The sequence below is a fragment of the Patella vulgata genome, chromosome 3 (assembly GCF_932274485.2).
Source record: "Patella vulgata chromosome 3, xgPatVulg1.2, whole genome shotgun sequence".
In the NCBI taxonomy this organism is placed as follows: domain Eukaryota; kingdom Metazoa; phylum Mollusca; class Gastropoda; family Patellidae; genus Patella; species Patella vulgata.
The window spans coordinates 81,401,737-81,428,245 of NC_065881.2; the positions used below are offsets into that span (position 1 = coordinate 81,401,737).

Below are 26,509 nucleotides of genomic sequence, written 5' to 3' on the forward strand. Positions count from 1 at the left end.
TTGTACGTGACAAGGAGTCGGGTCGCCTGCCCAACCTTGTTGGTTTTCTCCGGGTCCCCTGGTTTCCTCCCACTGCTAAAGACCCCAACGTGCAAGCGAATTATTGAAATAAAATTAAACCATATGTTAGTCCCAAAATGACCTAGTTTGTGTCGAGTGGACATTAAACCCCATTTCTCTCTCTTTCTCTATTTGGTGAATGTTTGCATTTTGCACCAGCAGTATCAGAAGGTCTGTGTCCCCCCAATTATTGTGGTAGAATGCAACTCTACAGCTTCAGTAGCTACCTTTACGATGTCGACATCCACATCTACAGATACTTAATGCTACAATTTCATATTTTTAAGTTATATTTTTAAAATTTATTAAAATAAAGCCTTAAAATAGATGGTATCCATAAACCGTCCTACCTTGTTAAAGAATAATCCTATTAATCCTATAATTCACTATTGCCAGCTGAGAAATTGGCAAAAATATCATTTTCAACTTCAAATTCCAACGTTTGAAGGTAGCTAATGCATGGAGGCAATAGGAAAACAAGGGAGGTAATTATGTTATTATTTCCTGTTTCAATGATTTTTAAGGGTGGGAAATAATGCCCATGGTCGTATAATAGTGAGTTGATAACCTATTGAGCAAAAGACATAGAAATAATTATGTTTTGACTTTCTTTGAAAATATGAAATTCTCGCTTTAAAATTGTACAACATTGCAACCCTATCTTAACTCCAATTCATCAAATAAAGCTGCAGTCACATGTTTTGAACTTTGGCCTTTCTATAGGCTCTATGAATATATAACAGTGCATCTGATGCAAACTATGATGTGTAGCCCATCGACAGCAGTTTATGGGTATAGCCCCCCCCACCCAAACATACCAAATATGCCAGTATACGACGAACTACCCAGAATATGGTATAAGGTACCAGTTAACACCCCTGAGCATATCTTCAAATAAAATATTAGCCCCAATTAGACCCCATTTCTGTTTCAATCCGAAGAATGGAATTTTGGTGCAAATAGCTCATTATAGCAATTGCAAACAACTATTATTGTATGACAAAATACCCCCACACTCTGGCAAAGCTGTTTTCATTGGTTATGGGTTAAAAAAAAGATCTATTCTGGTGCTGATAAATGTCACCAAAAAAAAATGTTTTTGGTGGATACCGACCAAAAGAAACATATTTCCCCGGTCTATGTCGTGTCTCTATTTTATCCACAAAGCTGTGGTCGCTCAGTGTTTTAGAGCGTTTGACCCAGGTGTTTGCCGAGAAGTGTCCCCCCCCCCCGTCAGTGATGCAGGAAAATGGCGTCTAGCAAAGGGCAATGTATAATAGTTCGAATGGGACAAAAATCCAGGATCCCTTGTACACATTAACATGCACGTAAAAGAACTCTTGGCAATTGGAATTTGGTGTTAGATGAGGCCGTAGTGCCGCTTTCCAGGCAAAATTTCCCTCATAGCACACTGTATGGCATACGCCCGTCTTCATTACCCCAGTCGGAACAGAGCAGTAGGACGTTTATCCCTATTTCATTCATTCATTTTTTATACACAGAGCACAGATTATTGTGAGTTAATAGAGTTTACTTGATCCTCGTCGCAATAGGAGATACAACCATGACTATGGCGGCCATGTTTTGTTTTAAGATGGCAAACACAAGGAGACAAAGACAATAAATTATCGTGCATTGGAACAGATTTATAATTGGAAATGGTATTTGTTTTATCTCATTAAATAATATCTGTGAAGACAATTGATTGTTGCATAAAAGTAGAACGTTAAACCCTGACCATAAACCCTGTTTCGTTTCAAAACAGACACATACATTATTATTTATTGACTTAAAATAATCAATATTATTTACAATTGCTACACCATTGACGTCATATATAGATATATGAGTATGACGACAATGTGCCACACACTGTCAACTATAGACACCCTTACACCTACATGTAGTACACCACACAGATCCACAGTGAATATTCGCTAGGCCACGACAATCACTGCTAAGGATGACATCGATGCGACTTCTTATGAGCCACAAATATTAACTTTTTTCGTCCGACAAATTAAATTCTAAAACATTTTTTTTATATATATTAGAAAAATAAATAAAGACATTTGAAGTATTTGTAGGCAAAAATTATTTCCTATTTTAGTGTGAATGGGTATTATTATTAGTAAAAGGCGCCATTCCCCTCAAATCAGTAGGCCTAACGTCTTATAAGTTATGGGGTAATAGACATAACGGCCCTAAACCATAACGGCCAAAATATTTGGTTGAAACGGCCAAAATATTTGGTCGAAACGGCCAAAATATTTGGTCGAAACGGCCAAAATATTTGGTCAAAACGGCCAAACAATTTAGTCATAACGGCCAAGAAAATATAAACCATTTTTTACATGCAGGAAATGATATTTATTCACAAAGATATTGCCTAACAGATTAAATACATACATAAGCTAATCATTAATTTAATACATGAAAAAAACCAAAAACGAATGGATTGCTTGTTGTTGTTTATTAAAGATTTAATGTCCAATACAGGTTGGTTTAATTAAATTATTTACACTTGAAAATTGTTAAAAACACAAAAGTCTTTTACCTTTATTACCTAATCACTGATCAGAGGGTGTGAAGTACCTAATTAGGGATTATTCAATCAGTTGATTAATTAGTACTCACCTCTTTCCTTTGTCTGACAAATGAATTGTTATTTTTGTCAAAGATAGGTATAATATTTGCTCAGACCACGTATGACAGAATGGAACCACCTTGTTAGCTAATCCAAAATAGATATAATATGCATACAGGAAACGAAATTAGATCCAAAGCAGAAGGACCCCAAACTGACAGGGTTAACTACTTTAGTGCATTAGGTGTAGTTATTCCTGAATTTAATGTTAATATAATATAAAAGATAGGTTGCCAGGCAATGAAACATACGCCCACAGCAGCTAAATCGTCCGGGCAGTCTACAAGAGTTGTCGCATATTTTTACTTTTTTCGATAATGAAACATTTATAATACACTAAAATCTGAATAAGAGGAACAACTCATAAAGTAATTATCAGAAAATCATTAGAATTTGTTTGGTTTTTATAAAATTCTGTTCTCATGCTAACATTTAGTATACAAAACATTTAATATCATGGATTTAGCTGTTTAGTTATCAAAATTCATTGAAAATCAATCTCAAGACCTTAAACTCTGTAAATCAACCTATCCATAATATTATCATATCTAACGTATTGGATGTTAAATCTTTAATAAACAACAACAATATCTTGTTTTTCATTAAATTAAAATGTTTGGCCGTTATGACCAAATCATTTGGCCGTTATAACCAAACTGTTTGGCCGTTATGACTAAAATAGGGCCGTTTTGACCAAACCTGTTTTTGGCCGTTATGGCATAGGGCTATTATGACTACATCCCGTCTTATGTAAACAATGCACGCGCCATTGAGCCAATGATTGACGCAGCGTGATATGACGTCATGTGTATAAGGTAGTCATCTTTTACAGAGATATTAGAAGATTTTTGTAATCATCTGTGAAACAGATTGGTAGTACACGTACATGTACTTCCACTCGAATTATTTGACATTAATGAGAGAAGTATCTTGTGTTTATTTATGACAGAGTAAGATGTTGGCTTGTTAACCTTGAGGTGTTGGCTGAGAAAATTCATTGAGACTTTCCATTGTGGTTCCTTATTGGCACTGGTTCAGGACGGAGGGCCTGGCAAGGGACAACATAGGATTATGTCCTTTCACCGTTCCTGTTCATCCCTATTAGTATAAGCTGCAATCTGATTAAAACACAGATCCTATTTTGTTTTACTTGTCTTTACTACACTAGGATCTGGAAGAGTTGTTATATAACACATGTTCTGAATGGCGTGAGGGATTAGCCAATGAAACAATCTGTTACCGCGATTGATTAATCAATGTTTGACGTAATAGGGTCAGAAGCTGCTCGTACGATCCCTGACTCGACCTTCCAGTACAGCTGGTCAGATCTTCATGTAGTGTAAGCCGTTGAAAGTATAAAAAAGCGAAACGAAATATAGATCTGTATTTTAATCAGATTGTGTAATATGAAAATAGCAATCTACCCCACCTTTGTTCAAAGGCTATTTTGGAATCCTTACCTCAATTTTTCATCGTTATTCTACTATGTTAGTCAAAAGGAATCATCTCACCACATCTGATACAATTTCATAGTAATTCAACATTATTGTCAAGTATAATTTTGCGATTCAAAAACATAAACAAAATATGTTTTGAACGCAAGCGTGAGTTTCATAATTACAGACCAATTCAAGCATATTTTTTTATGTTTTGTTTATGTCTTCATTAACCCATTCTGAGGAGAAGACTAGGATGTTAAACCCTATTTTATTTTTTTTATTTTTTACAGGAATCAAATGATGTTAAAGTATTCCATCAGTGTGTTGAATGTGATGAACTCTTTCATGAGTATGAAGATTTAGAAAACCACAACAAAATCCATGTTAAAATAGAGAAAACTGATGATGTTCCAATAGAGAAAACTGATGATGTTACAATAGATAACCATTCTGATGTCAACGTTAAAATAGAGACAGTCGAGGATGTTAACTTGAGTGACAATTCTGATTTTCACGCTAATGTGAGCTTACTTGGCCAGCCTAATTTTCATGTTAAAGAAGAGAAAAGTAATGATATTGACTTGGATAAAGATTCAGGTTTCCATGCCAATGTGAGCTTACTTGGCCAGTTTGATTTTCGTGCTAAAGATGATGGAATTAATGAACGTATCAAAGACAAGAAAGCAGATGATGATGATTATTTATATGAAAGCTTACCGATACATATTGAAAATATTAAAAAAGAAAAAACTAATGATGTTAGTATAGATGAAGATTCTGAGATAGGCGTCGATCTTCAAGAGAAGAAAACTGATAAATCTACATGTAGCCTGGGCGAACATGTCAAAGAGAACAATGATGTTACTATTGATACAAATTCTGAAGAGAAAACTGAAAGTAGCAATGCTCATTTAGAAGGAGAGAGAGGGTTTATATGTGGTGTATGTAATAAGGGAGTTAATCGTAAATACGATTTGATTGTCCACATGCGAACCCACACCGGTGAAAGGCCATTTGAATGTGATGTTTGTAGTAAAACATGTAGTACAAGCAGTGATTTAAACAAGCATAAAGTGATTCATTCCGACGAGAAACCCTTTAATTGTGATGTCTGTGGTAAAGCGTTTACAAGAAGTGGGGATTTAAACAAACATAAGAGAATTCACACGGGTGAAAAGCCATATAAATGTGATGTTTGCGGTAAATCATTCAGACACAGCAGTGATATTAGGAGACATGCCAGGATTCATACAGGGGAAAAACCCTTTATTTGTAACACCTGTAATAAATCGTTCAGCAGGAGCTGTTATTTACACAGTCATATCAGGACTCACACTAAGGAGAAACCATATACATGTCATATTTGTAGTAAATCGTTTAGTCAAAGCAACAACCTTAAAGTTCACTTCAAAATTCATGTCAGAACACCGGTATGAACACTTGTACCAACATACATTGTACCAATTCCTTCAAACAAATGAACAGCTCCCACTTTAAGACCGCTCTTACTTGAAGACAACTACATGTACATACAGAGCACCCCTCCCTCTTTAGAGTGATTTCAGCTTTCACTTTATATAAAGGCAATTAGAGTAGAGCCCTTCATGTACATGTAGGGTGACCCATGCACTCTACAGAAAGTTGGTCTCGACACGGCTAATATGCACGCTTCAGTGGTTGTTTCGAACTATCAGCTGTGGACTGTATGATACTATAAATAGCCATAGCACGTGCAATTCTCTACAAATCTATCAACTTTTACAGTCGTAAAAAATCTATTGTTGACAATTTTGAATAGCTTCTTGGTTATTACAGCAGCTTTAGAAATTACGTTTGTTTTATTTTTTAAATTGCTTTATCATTAACTGTATCGTTAAGAGCGGCATCTTTTGGTTTAGTACAAATATTATCTCTGAATCACTTTCGTTAGCAGGAACATGATACTAGCAGTAGTTTCATTTTACTTTTACAAGCTTCTTAAAACAATTGTTGAGCTGGCTAACGTGCGTTTTTCTAAATTCAATTTCTTGTTCCAGCTTTCTGTTATGTTTCGTAAAAAGGTAGTCTTGATTATCCCGACCTGTCAATCAGAATGGTCGGTACACTGGTTAAGCGAGACTAATTTCAAAACAAGGGCACGTAACCTATCTTTTACTCAAAAGTGTCTGGATGTTATGGATGAAACTTGGAACCAGTTTCAGTCTATTATTTATAAATCATGAAATGGTCATAGCTTATTAAGTACAACATGATCGTTTATTTAGTGACTATAATTGTGTGAAACTGATTTAAGGCTTGGTATATATATAAATATTGTGGCGTAATTGTTGAGATATTTGGAGATATTTATTTATGGTGGGTCACCCTACTTCATGTACATGTATACTGGTATCAGCTCTCACTTTAAGACAATTACAGTGCCCCTCATGATAGTGGTTTCAGCTCTCACATTTTGTGTCAATTTAAAAGAAAACCCCAGGAGTTCAGACTGACCATTCTACTACTTATTGTCACATACAAGCTTGGGATTTAACCCACGACTTGCATATATAACAGGCTGTATGATCTGTAGCCAACTCGGTAAACACACACACCCTGACACCTACTGACATCTATATAGCTGTAGAATATGTATGGGTGTTTACATGTAAATGTATATGTGCGATATTGCAATTATTATATTCACTCAATCACTGCATGTAAAAGATACCTTGGCAGATGGAATTCATTGAAGAGTAGACAAAACGCACTAGTCTGAGCAATATTACCCCCGTTGTATTGCACACGTAACCATAGAAACAAAAAAATACTGTTCATGTTAGTTTCAAAATGACATATAAGATGAACGGGATATTGAAGGATTCTATTCCAATTCAAATACTGGAAAAATATATTTTTATTGTAAAGTGTGTTGTAAATAAATGGTACATGTTGGTCATATATTATTTGACACATCATTTTAAATTATTTATCAGTGTTTTAAAATCAATGTTTGAATATTCCTATCTTTTTTGTTATTTGTTAAAATATTTTTGTTCATGTATTTATCTGTAAGTTTTATCTCATGAAATGGAAAAAAAATGGAATTTCCCTCAGCACATAATTGTGTTACTATTTATAGTACAGTACTAATCTACAGCACAATACAAAAACTTCTAACTTTCTGATTGGATGGTGATTTTAATAATTTGTCTTAATTATCTACATGTACATGTAGCATACCCTGTATTTTGAAAGGCTGGTCATTCAAGATTATTGCTACATTACGGGTAACTGTGCTTGTGCTACACATTCAGTTGTGATGCCAGAGGTTGAGAGTTTGAAAGAAACCTGTATGGTAAAGTGGGAAAACCAGTAAGTGGTTGATCGGTTTTTATGTTGTTTTGAATGTTTTCAGATTTAATCTTCTATAGTATACTGAGAGAGATTGGGCTTAATACCAAGAATTATTTTTGTTGAAGTCTGGTTATATTAAAGGGAACGGAGGCTTAAAAATTTTAAAACCCAGTTCCTACTGGGACCTCATTTGACCCAATTCTGGCCGATTCGTTTCAAAATGGATTAAGAACCCTAGTCCACTCGGCACAAACTAGGCCCTTGTCAGGCCTAACACGATTTAATTTTATTTCAATAATTTGCTGGTGCATATCGGTCTTTAGAAATGAAATGAAATGGGGTTTAATGTCCTAATGTTCTGCTCCTAGGGTCTTAAGTTGGAGGAAACTGGAGAAAACCCACATGGTTTGACAGGCAACCTTACTTCTTGTCACATACAAACTGAGAATCGAAACCATGCCACTTGACTTTATGACAGACCTTATGATCTGAAGCACATGTTAGACCCATCAGCCCCACTCCAGACCCTACAGTATGGCAAACAGTGATTAATAAGAAATTGTATGTTACGTTATTTTTGTTTTAATATGCATTTCAAGAGTATGATTTTTTAGTAATTGTAAAATTTATGAGAACAATTTTGTTTTGTTATAAGTTTTAAAGAAGCATTTCAAGAATTTGTTTAATTCCAGCAATTAGGGAAGATGTACAGTATAGTTAACCGTGTTTAATAAGAAATTGTATGTTAATGTCATTTTTGTTGTTATAAGTGTTAAATATGCAGTTCAAGAATATGATTTTTAGTAATTGTAAAATTTATGTAAACAATTCTTGTTTGGTTTTAAGTGTTAAAGATTAAAGATGCATTTCAAGAATTTGTATAATTCCTGAGATTAGGGAAGATGTAAAAAAAATGAGTTACTCACCATTCCTATAAAAAAAAGTGCAATGTTGTTATGGTATATTTTAAATATAGTAAATAAACATGTATTGTACACTAGTTTTAGTAAATATATCGAAGTATAGTTATTGTTGTTTATTTATTAAAAACCAACCACGTCCAGCCATTGTGTGGAATTACAGCGTACTGTATATGTGATCTGCGACAGCAAAATTGGGCTAAGATCAGTCAAGTCCCTATTTATGTTATATTAGCAAAATTGTCAAAATTGGCCAAAAATATATATAAAAAAGGTTTGCTTTTTTTGTCAAAATTAAAACTTTTACATTTTTGTGTTATATCATTGTTTAGCCGAATTGTCACACATTACGATCATCTACAGACTTATTGAATCTTGCTTCGATCCCTGCATAGCCCGAGAAAGTTTGTCAGGATTTACCGACGTGGTTTCTCCTTGTCAGTGGTGCAGGACGGTGGTGGTGGTGGTGGGGGGGCTGACAAGGACTACTGTCTAGTCGTTCGGATAAGACGTAAAACCGAGGTCCTGTGTATACATTGTTGTGCACCTAAAAGATCCCTTGGCATTTGGAATTTGATACAAAGGTTGAAATAAGGTTGAACCATGTGTTAGTCCTAAAATGACCTACATGTTGTTTGTGTCGAGTGGAACTTAAACATCATTTCCCCCCTCCCTTCCTTAAATTGGTTGGCTACTAAAGTAACGTTGTTTACATGAAGTTACGCTATAGAGAAATAAAGAATGGGTATTATGGAAGTCAAGAGATTAAAGATGCAGTACGCTATAGAGAAATAAAGAATGGGTATTATGGAAGTAAAGAGATTAAAGATGCAGTATGCAAGACTTAAATCTTTCGTTTGGTCCCAAAATGTTATAAATCATTAAACATACATTATGCAAGAGCTAAATCTTTCTATTGCAGGTCTTTCTTTAGGGCTGAAATGTTATCTAAATTATTAATTAGACATTAATTAACCTATCCAGGCCATAATCAACTCTCGATGGCAGCGCTAGCCTGCGATCTTAAGTGGATTGTAAGCCGATTTACTGCATAACTTTCCTTCTCGATTAAACGATTAAATGGATAATCGAGACTATGCTGTTTATCATACTGACTTTAGTAATGATGACCAAGGCTTATGGGAATTTCAGTCGCTTAGTTCTCGGTTCATCGTGGGTCAATTTGAATGAAATTTTCACCAAATTGCCTTTACATTATCCAGTTTTTAACTATTATAGTGAGAACTGCCAACTCGTTACCGAATCTCCCATAATGTATCTTTAATTAGGCATTTATTGATCACATGCCAAGCCCATAATCAACACTCAAGACCATCGGATGATTTTGATTTTAAACATACAAATTTACCCGAGTTATTGTCTGATATTAAATCTTTTCTCTTGTTGCGAAGGTCATGGTAAAAACCACTGTGACCATCTCAATTATAAGGTCCATCCATGCAGCTGGTACCACATTAAAATCTTATTAGGTGACATTAATTATGCAGTATGAATGTTTGTAGGCTTTATGTAAAAGTAATGATGAAAAATGTGTCTGACCAACTTGATATGAACAAATACTGCTACAAAGGCTACGTTAATATCAAATTTGCTTGAAATTCACTGAGCAGTTTGTGAGCAAGATGTCTGAATACCTCTTTTCAATGTAGGGCCTACCACTTTCGGGATTGCTCAAGCAACATTCCTACTGGGTTTAGTTTAAAATCCATCTAGTGGGCTTAGAGTAGAATTCTAAAGCGTGAAAAAGTATAATTAAACCCCCGCCGCCACACCCACATCCCACACGAATATACTATACACAAGTCCTTCTCCGTAGTTTTGACGAAACCAACCGGAAGTAACATTTTCTCATGACGCGGAGGAGTTGGCGAGGTCAAAACTGATAAGAGCAGTTCTAATTTTCAGGCCATTAAATTATTAAACATCATATACATTTGTGCAAAGAAATCCACACAATTTTAAAACATAAGTTCTGAAAATGAATCAGACGAAGGAGCTGGAAAATGATATGAAAATGGATTACGAAGAGACAAATTCGGAGAGGTAATTGCCAGCTAACTCGTCCACACGAAAAGTCTAGCTCCAAAGTTCAATCGTGTAATTTGATAAGGGCGTTGAGCAGTCTAAAATGCACATTTTAAATTAGCTAGCACTGTAATTTTTGTTGATAAGATTTGACTCTTTTTTGTTACTTTGGATGGTAAACTACATATTAATCAGCCAAAAAATACCATTTCAAATATGATGTTTGTAAAAGCAGTCAAAATGTTAATCCTACCTTGTAAAGAAAAAATCATAATAGATTTATAGACTCAATTTTAACACAAGTAATTATAAACAGGTAGGTGATATCTAGGAAAGTGTACTATATGACTACATGAAAATTACTCAGATCTTACTGACAGCCACAACAGGGAATTTGTGTGATTGGATCTGATTGTTTATTGGATTACTAGGCTTGTCATTAATTAACAATAAGTGGTGTGATTAAAGTCTTGTATATTGCTACCGGAGTTTTATACTATAAAGTGTGATTTATTTTTAACTTTGTTTAATGTGTATTACTAAGAAAATTTTACACATTTGTCAACCAATTTAGTGTATTACATTCAACACTTGTCTAGATCAGGAAGGTCCTACTAAATAATAAAATATTGGTTTGTAAAGGAATTGAATCGCCACCAAATGTCTCGTTATATGAAATAAAATGATATTTACAAATTAAAATATTATACAAAGTAGGCCTACAATTTGTCTGTCATTTTTTCAACTTCACTCATTACAAAATATCGCATTCGTTGCAGTAATTATACTGATATGAGGCTATTTGATATTGGGTTACAATTTGATAATACTGGGTAGTATTTATTGTCATGCAAACATATTTAAAACACTCTCGTCATTGGTCTGATCATGGTCTGAATCAGCCAAGAATCTGGTCCCAATCAGCCAAGAATGTGAAGCATCTTCTCTGTGATTTAGCTCATTTGTATTGAAGCCGTCATTCACTAATTACACTATTATTTGTGACTAATTACACTATTTATTGTCTAGTTGTCTTATTATCAAAAATATGCAAACATATTTTAAATACTCGCGTCATTTAAGTAATGGTCCGAATGAACCTTGTCGTGGTTCCAATCAGCCAAAAATCTGGTCCCAGTCAGCCAAGAATCTGGTCCCAATCAGCCACAAATCTGGTCCCAGTCAGCCAGGTCCCAATCAGCCATGGTCCCAATCAGCCAATTACCTATGTTCCAAACTTGGCCCAAAAGCAGGATAAAAGGGTGCCGATTTTCTCAGTTATGCTTGCATGGATTTTCTTTAAATTTGGCATGAACAATGCTAATACTAATAGAAAGTCCAAAAAAGCCATTGGTCAATTTTTGACTATAGGCTGTGGTTTGTCGGGTATCCATGGAAATGCAAAAAACGATAAGTTTTCTTGGAAATTCTACATGACATGTATTAATACATGCTAAAAAGAGATATCGTTAATCACACCAGTAGATGGAACGTAGAGGCTATAAGCAGCAACATTTTGACATCAAAAACGTTGGAAAATATCAACTCAAAGTATTTTAAAATCGTTCATCATTATTCACCTTCAAACGGGATTTTGTGATTTTGGGTTAATTCTTTGAATACGTCCACAACAAGTTTTAAAATACAACAATTCGGATGTAAAAAGTAAATATTTACTTCAGTGCACTACTCGGCCGCTCTAAAAATCAATTTATACATTCAAAAATAGCAGTCTTCGACCAACAAAAAATGAATTCAGCCACGTTCCAATTGCGATAGATGATAGACCTGGATAATCACGTCTTAGAAGGATTTCCTTCTGACCTCATATCTAGATGGACATGAATAATCCAGTGTGTATAGGCCTACGACGTCATAATTTATTCAAGAACTGATCTAGGTCGGGGAAACCTTCTCATTTGCTATAAGTAGCTGTTTTCTTTCCACTTATACCTCCATTATTACACAACACACAGTCGGACTGTTAGGTGTCCTCTGGGTTATTTTACACATGGAACAGGTGTGAAAAGTCTTAATAAGATTGGTGTTGAAAAGCTAGTGCGTATCTTAGACTACTCAATGCCCTTAAAATGTAATGATCCCCGCAGTGGTTATGATATTCAGAAAATATGATAACTGTGGAAGCTTTTGTGCATGTAATGACTTATACTCGTAGGATGGTGGATGCGTATGAATGAATATTTTCATTATTTAATTAAGGAGATTCATGGCTGTGTTATTTGGGTCTTTAAAATAGACGAAAATGAGTTTAAAAGCACATATTAATATAATAGGAATGTATTACGTATGTTGAGCGGTGATTGCCCATCGCGGGGCAGATTACCCCGGCGCATGCGCAAATCTCAGTCTATTTTCCGTTAACTAATCTGCAGCGCACGGAGTTAACTCTGACCAAGGTATTTAATGGATTACTGCGATGATAATCCGATCGTCTGCGATATCACCCAAGGTGGAAGCAGACGTAAAAACCCATGAACGAACCATAATAATCTCTGCCTAATCCTACTCGGTATTCACAGTGATCACTATGTTAGTATTATACGTTTTAATGAATTTTGTGACCGTCAGTTTACTGGTATAGGTACGAGCAGGACAGCATGTACAAATAATTGAAAGCTGTAAACCACCATTGATTTAATCAAAATCGTGGAGTTGCTTACAATAATATATTTTAGTGGGAACTGACCTCTGTGGATAGAGGACAGACCCTACATGGGACGTCTGACATCTTTAAAAATATCGAGGAGTAATCAGCACAAAGTTGACAATCTGGGCACAGTTTGATACATGCAGATTACAATCTGCGCACACAGGGTCCAATCTGCACAGACAGAGTGGACTCTGTGCAACATGGTACAATGTAGCACAGATTGCAATCTGCAATCTGCCTGAGTAGTGAAGAATGCACTCAACATGTATAATATAAAGGGATTTATATTCAATTTTTAAAACATTTCTAAATCTAATCAATTAATATGTTCGCTGAAATATGGAAACAGTCCATATTGAACGGTGGCTTTTTAGTCCATTCTACACATTTTTATACATTTTATATGTGGATGTATATTGTAGTCGCCCCTGTCCGTCCATCCACAATTTGTTTGTGGACACTCTACAGGTCACAATTTTTATCCGATTTTGACGAAACTTGAAATATAGGTCTATCTTCCAAAGATCTCGGTTTCTTTCGATATTGGCATGTATCGGACCATAACTTCATGTATTATATGGGCCCTGATTCTACGAAAAATCACGTTTTTAGCTTGTGGACACTCTAGAGGTCACAATTTTGATCCGATTTTGATGACTCTTGACATGCATGTTTAAAATCCAAAGATCTTGGTTGCTTTCGATATTCGCGCATATCGGATCGTAACTTCCTGAATGATGGCCCCTGATTGTACGGAAAATCACGTTTTTAGCTTCTAGTCCAACAAGAGGTCACAATTTTTATCCGATTTAAAAAAAAAAACGTTAATGATGGTAAAGTTCGAATTTTGTGAAAATCAAACCTAAACTGTCGGACGCAAATAATGTAAAATATGGTATGTCAAGGTTGTGGACACTCTAGAGGTCACAATTTTCATCCGATTTTGATGAAACTTGAAATGCATGTTTATAACCCAAAGATCTTGGTTCCTTTCGATATTCGCGCATATCGGATCCTAACTTCCTAAATGATGGCCCCTGACTGTACGAAAAATTGCGTTTTTAGCTTCTGGTCCCTCAAGAGGTCACAATTTTTATACGCCCACATTTTCATGTGGACGTATTATGCCATCGTCCCTGTCTGTCCGGACGTCCGTCCACAATTGTTTGTGGACTCTCTACAGGTCACAATTCTTATCCGATTTTGTCGAAACTTGAAATATAATAGGTTTATCCCCAAAAGATCTCGGCTGCTTTCGATATTGGCATGTATCCGATCGAAACTTCATGGATTATGGCCCCTGATTGTACGAAAAATCACGTTTTTAGCTTGTGGACCCTATAGAGGTCACAATTTTTATCCGATTTTGTTGAAACTTGAAATGTAAGTTTATAACCCAAAGATCTCGGTTCATGTCGATATTCGCGCATATCGGACCGTAACTTCCTGAATTATGGCCCCTGATTGTACGAAAAATCGCGTTTTTAGCTTGTGGACCCTATAGAGGTCATAATTTTTATCCGATTTAAAAAAACGTATTATTATATCACCGTTACACCCTAAGGAAAATTGGCCCAAAATTGACAGAGAAAATGGCCACCGTTTGTTCTCAAATAGCGTAAAAATATGGTATATCAAGGTCGTGGACCCCATAGACATCACAATTTTTATCCGATTTTGTTGAAACTTGAAATGTAAGTTTATAACACAAAGATCTCAGTTCCTTTCGACCATAACTTCCTGAATTATGGCCCTGATTGTACGAAAAATCGTGTTTGTAGCTTGTGGACCCTATAGAAGTCAAATTTTTTATCCGATTTAAAAACCCGTATTATTATATCACCAATACACCCTAAGGACAACTGAGTTCGAATTTCGTGAAAATCGGCCCAAAATTGACAGCCAAAATGGCCGCCGTTCTTTCTCAAATAGCATAAGAATCTGGTATATCAAGGTTGTGGACCCTATAGAGGTCACAATTTTTATCCGATTTTGTTGAAACTTGAAATGTAAGTTTATAACACAAAGATCTCAGTTCCTGTCGATATTCGTGCATATTGATTTGTAATTTCCTGAATTATGGCCCTTGATAGTAGGAAAAATCACTTTCTTGTTAGCTTGTTCTCTATCCATCTCTCGAAAATGTGGGCGTATCCTGCCTGGCAGCCCCTGGTTAACCGATTTAAAAAAACGCTTTAGTATATCACCGGTGGCTAGGTGGTTAAGACACTGGCTCGCTAGTCTGGAGGTCGGGTGTTCGATCCCTGCATTGGCCGAGAAAGTTCATCTGGATTTTCCGACGTGGTTTCCCCTTGTTAGTGGTGCAGAACTGAGGGCCTGACAAGGATTACTGTCTAGTCCTTCGGATGATACGAAAAACTGTATGGCGTATGCCCGTCTTCATTAGCCCAGAACAGTAGGACGTTAAACCCCATTTCATTTCGTGAAAATCGGACCTAAACTGCCGGACGCAAATAATGTAAAATATAGTATATCAAGGTTGTGGACCCTCTAGAGGTCACAATTTTCATCCGATTTTGATGAAACTTAGAATGCATGTTTATATCCCAAAGATATTGTTTCCTGTAGATATTCGCGCATATTGGATTGTCACTTCCTGAATTATGGCCCCCTGATTGTACGAAAAATTGCACTTTTAGCTTGTGGTCCCTCTAAAGGTCACAATTTTTATCCGATTTAAAAAGACGTTTTAGTATATCACCGTAGCACCTAATGATGGTTGAGTTTGAATTGTGAAAATCGGACCAAAACTGTCGAACAAAATTGCTGCCAATAATGTAAGATATGGTATAATATCAAGGTTGTGGACCTCCTAGAGGTCATAATTTTGATCCGATTTTTATGAAACTTGAAATGCATATTTATAACCCAAAGATCTTGGTTCCTTTCGCCTATATCGGTTCATAACTTCCTGAATTATGGCCCTTGATTGTACGAAAAATCTCCTTTTGAGTTGTGGTCCCTATAGAGGTCACAATTTTTATCCGATTTAAAAAAAAAAACGTGTGAATGTATCAGACAAAAACTGATTGTACAAAAAATCGTTTTTGTTTTTAGCTTGTTCTCTGTCCATCTCTTGCAAAATGTAGGCGTATCCTGCCGGACAGCCGCTGGTTTTAGTAATATTTTGGCGTTTACATGTATGAAACAGCCATTACTACATGTAATTTCTTATGCACTCCTGATAGGACATGCTTTTCTTTGTTCATTACAAATGGCGTCTAAAGCCATTGAGTACATGACTCTGATAGGGATTTTTATACGCCCACATTGAAATGTGGTCGTATATTGTCGTCGCCCCCGTCCGTCCGTCGGTCCGGCGTCCACAATTGCTTGTGGACGCTCTAGGGGCTAAAGTTAATATCTGATTGACTTTAAATTTATACACAGTGTTTAAGGTCTTGAGACAAAGAAGCCTATTGATTTTCAGCGATTTCCGATAATTACTGCCAGAGTTATGGCCCTCGATCACTTTGAAAAATCTTGTGGACGCTCTAGGGGCCAAAGTTAATATCCAATTGACCTTAAATTTATACACAGTGTTTGAGGTCATGAGACGAAGAAGCCTATTGATTTTCAACGATTTCCGATAATTACTGCTAGAGTTATGGCCCTTGATCACTTCAAAAAATCTTGTGGACGCTCTAAAGGCCAAAGTTTATATCCGATTGACTCTAAATTTATACACAGTGTTTATGGTCATGAGATACAGAAGCCTATTGATTTTCAGCGATTTCCGATAATTACTGCCAGAGTTATGGCCCTTGATCACTTCAAAAAATCTTGTGGATGCTCTAATGTCCAAAGTTAATATCCGATTGACGTTAAATTTATACACAATGTTTAAGGTCATGAGACGAAGAAACATATTGATTTTCAACGATTTCCGATAATTACTGCCAGAGTTATGGCCCTTGATCACTTCAAAAAATCTTGTGGATGCTCTAGTGGCTACATGTAAAGTTAACATCCGATTGACATTAAATTTATACACAGTGTTTAAGGTCATAAGATGATGAAGCCTATTGGTTTTCAGCGATTTCTGATAATTACTGCCAGAGTTATGGCCCTTGATCACTCTGAAAAATCTTGTGGAAGCTCTAGAAGCGAAAGTTAATATTCGTTTGACTTTAAATTTATACACAGTGTTTAAGGTCATGAGACGATAAAGCCTATTGATTTTCAGCGATTTCCAATATTTGCTGCCAGAGTTATGGCCCTTGATCACTTTGAAAAATCTTGTGGATGCTCTAGAGGCCAAAGTTAATATCCGATTGACTTTCAATTTATACACAGTGTTTATGGTCATGAGACGAAGAAGCCTATTGGTTTTCAGCGATTTCCGATAATTACTGCCAGAGTTATGGCCCTTGATCACTTCAAAAAATCTTGTGGATGCTCTTGAGGCTCAAGTTAATATCCGATTGAGTTTAAATTTATACACAGTGTTTGAGGTCATGAGACGAAGATTCCTATTGATTTTCAACGATTTCCGATAATTACTGCCAAAGTTATGGCCCTTAAGTTATCATCCGATTGACTTCAGATTGATACACAGAGTTTAAGATCTTGAGACGAACAAGTATATTGATTTTCAATGAATTTTTATGACTTGAAAAGTTAAATCTATGATATTAAAAGCTTTGCATACAAAACGTTAGCATGGGGCAGAACTTTATAAAAACCAAACAAATTCTAATAGTTTTCTGATAATTACTTCGTGAGTTGTTGCTCTTAATCAGATTTTAGTGTATTATAAATGTTTCATTACCGAAAAGTAAAAATATATGTGACAACCCTTGTTGACTGCCCGGACGATTTAGTTGCTGTGGGAGTATGTTTCGTTGCCTGGCAACCTATCTTAAAATATTCACTGCGTTTTTATCATTAGATTTTGATCCCAAATTGTCATTGCAATTGAAAGGGACCAATTGAATTCTAATTCATGTTTTTAATTCCTAATATGGAAAATATTGTGTTTGATGTTTAGCTCCTTAAAAACTTTACCAAAAACTTTTATTTTTCTTTTATTGTAGCGAGGATGTGATTGATCTGAATGAAAAATCCTCTAAGCCAGATAGGAAAAGAACCTTCAAATGCATTGTCTGTAAGTTAAGTTTTGGTAAAGAAGTTGATCTACAAAACCACATCAAAATCCACATAACAAGAACAGCATACAGATGTGAAGTGTGTGATGCACCGTTTTCCAGGAAGGATAGTCTTGAAAAACACCTTAAAACTCACTTCGTGGCAACAAAACCCACACATGAATGTGTAGTTTGTAGTGAGCTGTTTAATAATAGAAGTCTTTTAGAAGAACACATGGAGACACACATTGATGACAAATCCTATATGTGTGATGTCTGTGAAGAATCTTTTTCTCAAAATACAGACCTTAAGCAACATATGAAAATTCATTCTGAATCTGAAACTGTGAGGAAATCTTTTGAATGTGAATTTTGTCTTAAATCTTATAAATGCAAAAGAACTCTACAGGGTCATTTGATCATGGTGCATTTGAATGAAATTTTTGTGGAAAATAAAACCAGTAACCTTCTGTTGGAATCTGACGATGTTAGTGGTGATAATGATGAGATTAGCAGTGATGATAATGAGGGGATTAGTGATGATGATGATGATGATAATGGCATCAGCGATGATAATGATGACATGGGTGATGATGATAGTATTGCTGATGATGACTACGAAAATGACATCAACAATGATAATGTTGACATCAGCAATGCTGATAATGACATTGATGACAAAAACATTGATAATGATGCCAGTGATGAGGTTGACATCCACGATGCAAATGCTGATAATGACATTGACGACCAAAACATTGATAATGATGCCAATGATAATGTGGACATCCACGAAGCAAATGCTGATAATGACATTGACAACAAAAACATTGATAATGATGCCAATGATAATGTTGACAACCGGGAAGCAAACAACGACCATCTACAAGCAGACATGAGAGATAATTCTGCCGAAATGCCCTCAACAGCTGATGAGTTAATAGCCACCTCTTCTGATGCCCAGAATCATAGTCCTAAGAAACCAGGAAGAAAACAAACGTACAGATGTGCTGTTTGTAAGGAAAAATTTCGAGAGGAAAGCGATTTAATACTTCATATAAAAACTCATATCGTTAAAAAACCATTCAAATGTGAAGGTTGTTATGAATCATTTACAGAGAATACCGGTTTAGAAAATCACAAGTGTCTCTTTACTCGTATCCTTCTTGAAGATACTAGTAAAACTTATAAATGTGTAATCTGCAGGGAATCGTTCACTGATAGGAATCAATTGCAAACTCATATAAAAGTTCATATTGGCGAAAGACCCTACACATGTGAAATTTGTGAAAAAACGTTTACTCAAAGCACAAGCGTAAAGCGACACATGGCACTACATAGTGAGGAACGACCATACAAATGTCAACTTTGTGACAAATCATATTTTCGAAAACAATGTCTAGACTATCACATGAAACTTCATGGTTCTGATTTAGTAAAGAAACGTTACAAATGTGACTATTGCTATAAATCGTACAATAACATGCGGAATATGAAGGCACATTTGATGAGATTACACACAGACAAAAAACCGTTTAAATGTACCGTTTGCCAAATTTCATTTTCTGTGTATCGTGATCTTAAGAAACATAAATCCACACATCCAAAGAAGCCATCTTATCATTGTAATAAGTGCAATAAATCCTTTTTCCGAGAAGAGGGTTATCAGAGTCACCTGAAAAGTCACAAACGGACAAAATTCCCCTGTGATGTTTGCGCGAAAGTTTTTAGAAGGAAACAAACCGTTTATGCACATATTCGACTAAAACATCCTGACCATAAACCCCATACATGCGATGTGTGCTTTAAAACGTTTACCCTATATGAAACTTTACTAAAACATCGGCAGATTCATGGTGACGAGAAATTACATAAATGTCACATTTGTCCACGGTCATTTATTCAGAAAGTCAGTCTTCAGGATCATATTCGACTTCGTCATGCGAAAGACAACCTCGTAACCAGATCCAAAAGTGGTCAACTGATGAAAGGCCTGCCAAGCGAGGATACCATTATCAATAAGAATGTTACTTGATAATCACGAATATGTGGGTGGAGTTATCATCTGTTAATCGAACGATCAGCAATTGTCGTAGACGGTGCGGACACAGTTGATGCCTATTACTAGTCCAAACTTCCAACAGTGACAACTCAATTCAGAATAAAGTACATGTAATTTGGTTTAAATTTTCAATATTTTCTTTTTTTTTTATCATCTATTTTAAAGGAGCTAAATCGCTAATATTTTAAACCTAGAAATTGACATACATGTAAATGGGTCGCAATGCATATAATAATGTAATATGAATGTATATAAACTGATTTACATTCAATCGTTTCCGTTTATTATTCCAATCTACACCGATAGTATTTATTGCGCATGCTCTCCAGATAAGATATTGTGTCACCGTTTGACATGACTTGTGGGGTATGTCTGGCCTCGTTTTTCGAATCCATTGTTACAAATGGCGCTGAAACGTATTATGGTACACGATTCGTGTACCAATAGCAAAATGTTTATTTTGTCTTAAATATTAGATATCAGAAGCCCATCTTTTACCGGTAAGATCACAACATCAATGTTGATTTAAATTGACAAATAATTTGTGTTTTCAATATCGAAAATTTTGGATGATACTGAGTTAAGAGACTTACTGTCTGTTCCAGGTGACACTACGACACGAAAATTGGTTGCCATTTCTTCAATTTTTAATTTAGACGACTAAAACTTAGTGACATACCTGGAATTGCCATCCCATTACTTTCTTACACGAGGAAACCAAATTCAGATCAAGCTATATAACCTCTCTCTCATGAAAAATCATAGTTTGTTTACATCCCGCTGTTGAACATCAGCCATGTTTGACCTAGTTATCCGGAAGAGTCGAAGAGGGAGGGGGCGTTGGTTCAGCCATGTTTGACCTAGTTATCCGGAAGAGTCGAAGTGGGAGGGGGCGTTGGTTTGGCTCGAGTCGTTTCGGTCTACTTAGATGTCAAGGAAGTTGTTTCGGCCCAGTAGAATATATCTTTTATATTTACGGAATCTAAGACCACCGCAGTTTGTCCAACTGAGTTGAATATTTAATTGGCCCCGAGGGCTGTAGCGTTTTGATATTCATATAAACTGCGTACAAATTTTATCCTGAACTGCGTGTGATGGAAATTTTGAAGGGGGCTATAGGTGTACACAATAACTTGGTCCATAATAAGCAAAAGTAATCGCGGATTGCATAGTTAATATAAGTTATTTCCTTGCTTACGACTTTGCCTTTAGACAATTTAAAGTTGAATTTAGACTGGAGTAATGATTAGACTAAATGTATATGTAACCTAATTTCTCGTGAAGCTTACAACAAAAGTAAAACGATTTTTATATAATAATTATGTCTGGCGTATTATCGCCCGGTTGATGCTGGCGTGCCATTAAACGTCAATTACATCATTTCATTTCATATCTTCAATCAAGGTTATGCAACGCAGAACACATATTCCTGAAGCTATTGTCTCGAGAAATCCCTTTCTGGCCATTTCTTGATTGACTTCTGATACTTGAGCTTTTGCGGGAGTGTGTCTATTCTTCCCGTTCAATCAAATCTATCCCAAGTACAGCAACATCACAGCGCTTTGTTTAATCTGGGGTCTTCCCTCAAACTTTGGACAGTGATTTAAGGTATTAAAAACGGTGAAAGTATTATTCGTCCCCAAACAGTATTGTTTATATTGTATCCGTTTTGAGAGCCTCATTTGTCACGCAATAAATTTTTCTGCAATTTTGGCTATGTACTTGTTAATTGGGCGTAAATTTCTTGAGGCATGACGTGTCATTATGTAAAGATATTTGGTCCAATTGGAGCTCTTTTTAAAGCCTAATGAAATTGTTATGCAGTTAGCTATTGGTTGTTAATCGGACTATTGACCAGTTATAATTTGGAACAGAAATTTGCTTCCATTACAGCAGTGTTAAGTGGGATTAGATCTATTTAAATGAAACACTGTGAGGAGTAAATAATTCTGTTTCTTGAAATAACTACATAATAAGTTTGGTTCATTCCTTGACATCTCGCGTAATTTTCATCTTCAAATAATAAACTGTAGATAACTATAATCAATTATTCAAGGGGTTATATTTTTGAAGATTCGCTTTTTTTGTCTTTTCTAGCTGAATATCTGAAATAAATCTGAACTGTTGTCAAATAACAATAATATGAATATCTAAGATCCAGCAGTGAACTGTGAGGAATAATAAAATAACGGTATTTATGTTGCAAAATGGGGGTTTAGAGAGAGCTCAGAAAATTATGGAAAACTTTAACTGCGATGCAGTCATGACGGGTTTCACCGGTGCTCGTAATCCTTTAACGGACGTCACTTAACATATTCCCATGAGCATGTTACACGTGTTAACTATTTAGGCAAAATTGCCATTTACGATAGCATGTTAACGTGTGGTCGTATATCTACACAATATTAGTTAAAGGAAATTAGTAAACATCATTATTAAATGGCACTGAATAACACTCTTTAGAAAAAAAAAACATGTTTGCTTTAAGGGTTGAAAATATGTTGGTTTTTTTTTCAATATCACTGTAGATGTGTTTGGGCAAACAACGTAAAAAGGTACTTTGGACAATTGCATAAAGAGAGAGAGAGAGAAATGGGGTTTAACGTCCACTCGACACAAACTAGGTCATTTCGGGACTAACATATGGTTTAATTTTATTTCAATAATTAACTATTTGTTAGTCCCAAAATGACCTAGTTAGTGTTGAGTGGACCATAAACCCCATTTCTCTCTTTCTCTCTATTACCAAACTGATCTGCAGTAAAGTTCCACTAGACTGCTTCATTCGCTGACAGGGATGAAATAGTTAATGAGGATTATTATTTAATCAAAAAATCAATCATTTTAAAGCAATATAATATCACACATGTAGTTACTGTTAGGGCTAAAACAAATGTCTATGTAAACAAATCATTGTGTTAAACCTATTGATCATTGTAGAAATATTGTCGTTGTGACATTGTTTTTTTAAATTTATAGACAAGGAATAGAGAAAAATGATGGCATTATATTGTATTAATTAATATATTTGACAAGTTATTAGATTCACATATATGTAGTATGTACTCAAATCAACTTAGTGAATGAATGACATATTTTTATATAAAAAAGTGTCATACTGTGCTAACATTCAATTCTAGGTTGATAACATAATTCTTGTGGGAAGTTTCGTCGGTATATTTCCATTTTCCATGTAATTGTATTTCAATGATTCCGATGCGTTTAGGAGGCTCTTTAGCAGTGTATAGCGGGGAGGGGGGGGGGGCATGGGACCCAGACCCAGACAAAATCCTCAGAGCCGGACAGATGACCCAACTCCTAATGTTTAAAGTATTGAGATTATTCATACCTAAATAAAAACAAATATCACAGTAAATATCAATTTAAAACACTGATCACAACACTTTATGTATATATAATTAAAAAACAATCAATGAAAATCAGAAATATACAATTAAAAATTTCTATAAAAATTTGTCTGTTTTAAAAAGTCTAATAATTTATCATACAGAGTAATAGAAAAGGCGTCAATTGGAAATAATCGACAGAGTTTAATAATAAACTTTAATCGTGGTTAATATAATTATTTAGTTTCTGATGATGAATCCAGGGACAACTAAACACAGTCTTTACAAACTGTATTTTCAATTCTTATTACTCAAACTATTTCAATGGGCACAAGAGATTGGTATATATTTAAAATATACAAAAGTCTGGTTGCCATGGTAACAGTTACAATCACAAAGTCCTAAAAAATTACAAGTGTCAACTTCACCCGTTCGGGTAATAAAACAAATTCACAGGGGGGTTGTTGTTTCAATAAGTTCATAACGTATAACATTGTAAGCAGTGAACAGGTGCGCGGACAGGTGAAATAGTTAATGCACTACAGTGATTAATAATGGCGTAAATATTTGTGTATCGTAAGACTTAATGCACTACACTAGTCATCTTCAATAGAAGGCTTGATCTCTTTTTAATTCCGTACATCCTAGATGTTGTAAAACTCACAGTCGTTGCTTCAGGAACATGTACAGTAGCTAGATATCCACTTGACTATCAATGTGCGCCTAATAAAATAATTTAGTTGTCTATTAAGCCCCAAATAACACACAAGACGTTCTATGTACATAGATATAAAGTTGGTCAAATGTGGTCGGTAGGTTTTTAGGGGAACAAACTGTAAAGTAGAATGTCAATTCGTTTATGAATTGTCTTATAACGTCTACATTCCCCACAAATGTTTTCCTCAAGTAATAGCAAGTGCAGGGGACTGCACCAAACATAATTTACACAAAACCAAATACATGGACAAGACATAATACCCAGACAAAAACAAATAAACAAATAATTTTAAAAAAGTGAATGGATCCGGAGGCTAGCCGTAAGCGTCATTACATATAGATTGTAATTACACGTTACCGTACCGTCCGACCTGCGCATGTGCAGCCATGAACACAACAGATACCATTATGTCGGAACCCTTTCTATTTACATCAGTTGCCATGTTCTCCAACCAGTAGCTGTAATCAGGATGCTAGCTTCACTTTCATCAACAACTAAACATTGTTTAGTTACTTTGTTATAACTATACTCCACACATCCACATGGTAAATCTTCAGTAGATGTCGCACATCTATCCGCACACTCTGGTGCACTTTCAGCATCATAACTCTTAACGGTTTGTCCATAAAGCTTTTTGTTTCCCGATAGCTTCTTCCAACCGGAAGTCAATACAGTGTCTAAAGGCGTATCTAAAATAAAACAATAAATACTGTTCTATTAACTGCTACAAATACTATATCAATAAAAATTAACATATATTCAACAAAATTAACATATATTCAACAAAATTAACAAGGGACTGGAATCTATGAACACTATACATGTATCTGCCTTCTGTTACGCAAATGACATGATTCAGGAACATGTCACTTAACGCCTATCAGATTATGACACACACATGGTTGGCACTGGTCTGACACGGTAAAATTCGTGACAGATTTTCTTGGACCTCGATTTGAAGGTGGTTTCTATAAGAATTTGACCCGCTGAATCAAATGAGCTTGGATATTCCGTCAAAAAGTCAAGGCTAATCCCGCTAGGTGGCAAAATTCAAAACGGAGGCTCATTTTGGCGGGAGTTCCCTAAAAAAGGGTGTGTAATATGTGTGGTTTAATGGTCGAGAGCGAGACATTAAGTAATATATTGTAACAACATGAGAACCTTGAGGCCCGAATGTTTTTACAATATATTACGCAATGCCTTAAGCTCGAGACCATTAAACAACTTAAAATACAGACACTTGCACGTGCTTTGCAATGAAATACGTCACTCGAGTTCAATATTTTACCAAGTTACGCTTGGCACATTGCCCGTGCGATTATTTGAAATAATGGTACTCCAACATCAAAGGATGACGCCACATCTGTATTTTAAATTGAAATATAAGTTTTCAGTGGATTATACATCTTTAATATTAGAACACCAAAAGCCTCACAGCCAAACACAGCCCACCATTGGACCATAGTTGAAAGCAAATGTTTCTAAAAGTTAACTAGTGCTTACTTCTGATATAATAGTGCAGCTACACGTTCATTCTGGGGCGGTTGAGTTTTTCTGGCTGTTTTGGTTATCATTTAAAAGAGAGAGAGAGAGATGGGGGTTAATGTCCACTCGACACAAACTAGGCCATTTCGGGACAAACATATGGTTCAATTTTATTTCAATAATTCGCTTGTGCGTAGAGGTCTTTAGCAGTGGGAGGAAACCAGAGGAATCGGAGAAAACCCACAAGATTGGACAAGCGATCCTACTCCTTGTCACGAACAACCGGAGAATCGAAACCAGACCAGTTGACTCAATGACAGACCTTATGATACAGCGCGCACGTGCTACCCCCGACCCCCGATGGTAGAGTACTCGTAGATGTAAGTTTTTATATGTTACTTGTGATGTGCAGGGCCGGATAGGACAGAGAGAGTCCCTGAGCACTTAACCGACTTTGGTACTCCCATATAGGCCTATATGTAGTTCCAAATATACACAATAATTAAAATTGCCCTCGTGTCGAAGTATAGAGAGAAATTATTGCATAAATGTTACGAGTATCAATCACTGGCACGTGATCTGCGTCACGAGATAAAGGCGGGAGTTAGAAAGTAATTCATTCTTCTAGCCCACCTCGGGTTGTCAACAACAATGGACGACGTAACCAGGG

General features: G+C 35.7%; 2 protein-coding genes across 2 annotated transcripts; both read left to right on the forward strand.

The window, feature by feature from the left end:
* The first annotated feature begins 1,615 nt into the window (after positions 1 to 1,615).
* Positions 1,616 to 8,507, forward strand: LOC126816965 (zinc finger protein 429). The gene is made up of 2 exons (XM_050543775.1): positions 1,616 to 1,721; positions 4,437 to 8,507. The coding sequence occupies exons 1-2, from the start codon at positions 1,719 to 1,721 to the stop codon at positions 5,580 to 5,582; spliced, it is 1,149 nt and encodes a 382-aa protein (XP_050399732.1). The 5' UTR covers positions 1,616 to 1,718; the 3' UTR covers positions 5,583 to 8,507.
* A 1,755-nt stretch (positions 8,508 to 10,262) lies between these two features.
* Positions 10,263 to 20,560, forward strand: LOC126816955 (zinc finger protein Xfin). Its single transcript, XM_050543761.2, has 2 exons — positions 10,263 to 10,466; positions 18,177 to 20,560. The coding sequence occupies exons 1-2, from the start codon at positions 10,402 to 10,404 to the stop codon at positions 20,260 to 20,262; spliced, it is 2,151 nt and encodes a 716-aa protein (XP_050399718.1). The 5' UTR covers positions 10,263 to 10,401; the 3' UTR covers positions 20,263 to 20,560.
* The last annotated feature ends 5,949 nt before the right edge of the window (positions 20,561 to 26,509 follow it).

Bases quoted from the DNA above. Each gene is read 5' to 3' on its own strand.
- LOC126816955 (XM_050543761.2), top strand. From the start codon at position 10,402: ATGAATCAGACGAAGGAGCTGGAAAATGATATGAAAATGGATTACGAA. The intron at 10,467-18,176 runs GTAATTGCCAGC...CTTTTATTGTAG, and splicing joins GAAGAGACAAATTCGGAGAG to CGAGGATGTGATTGATCTGA.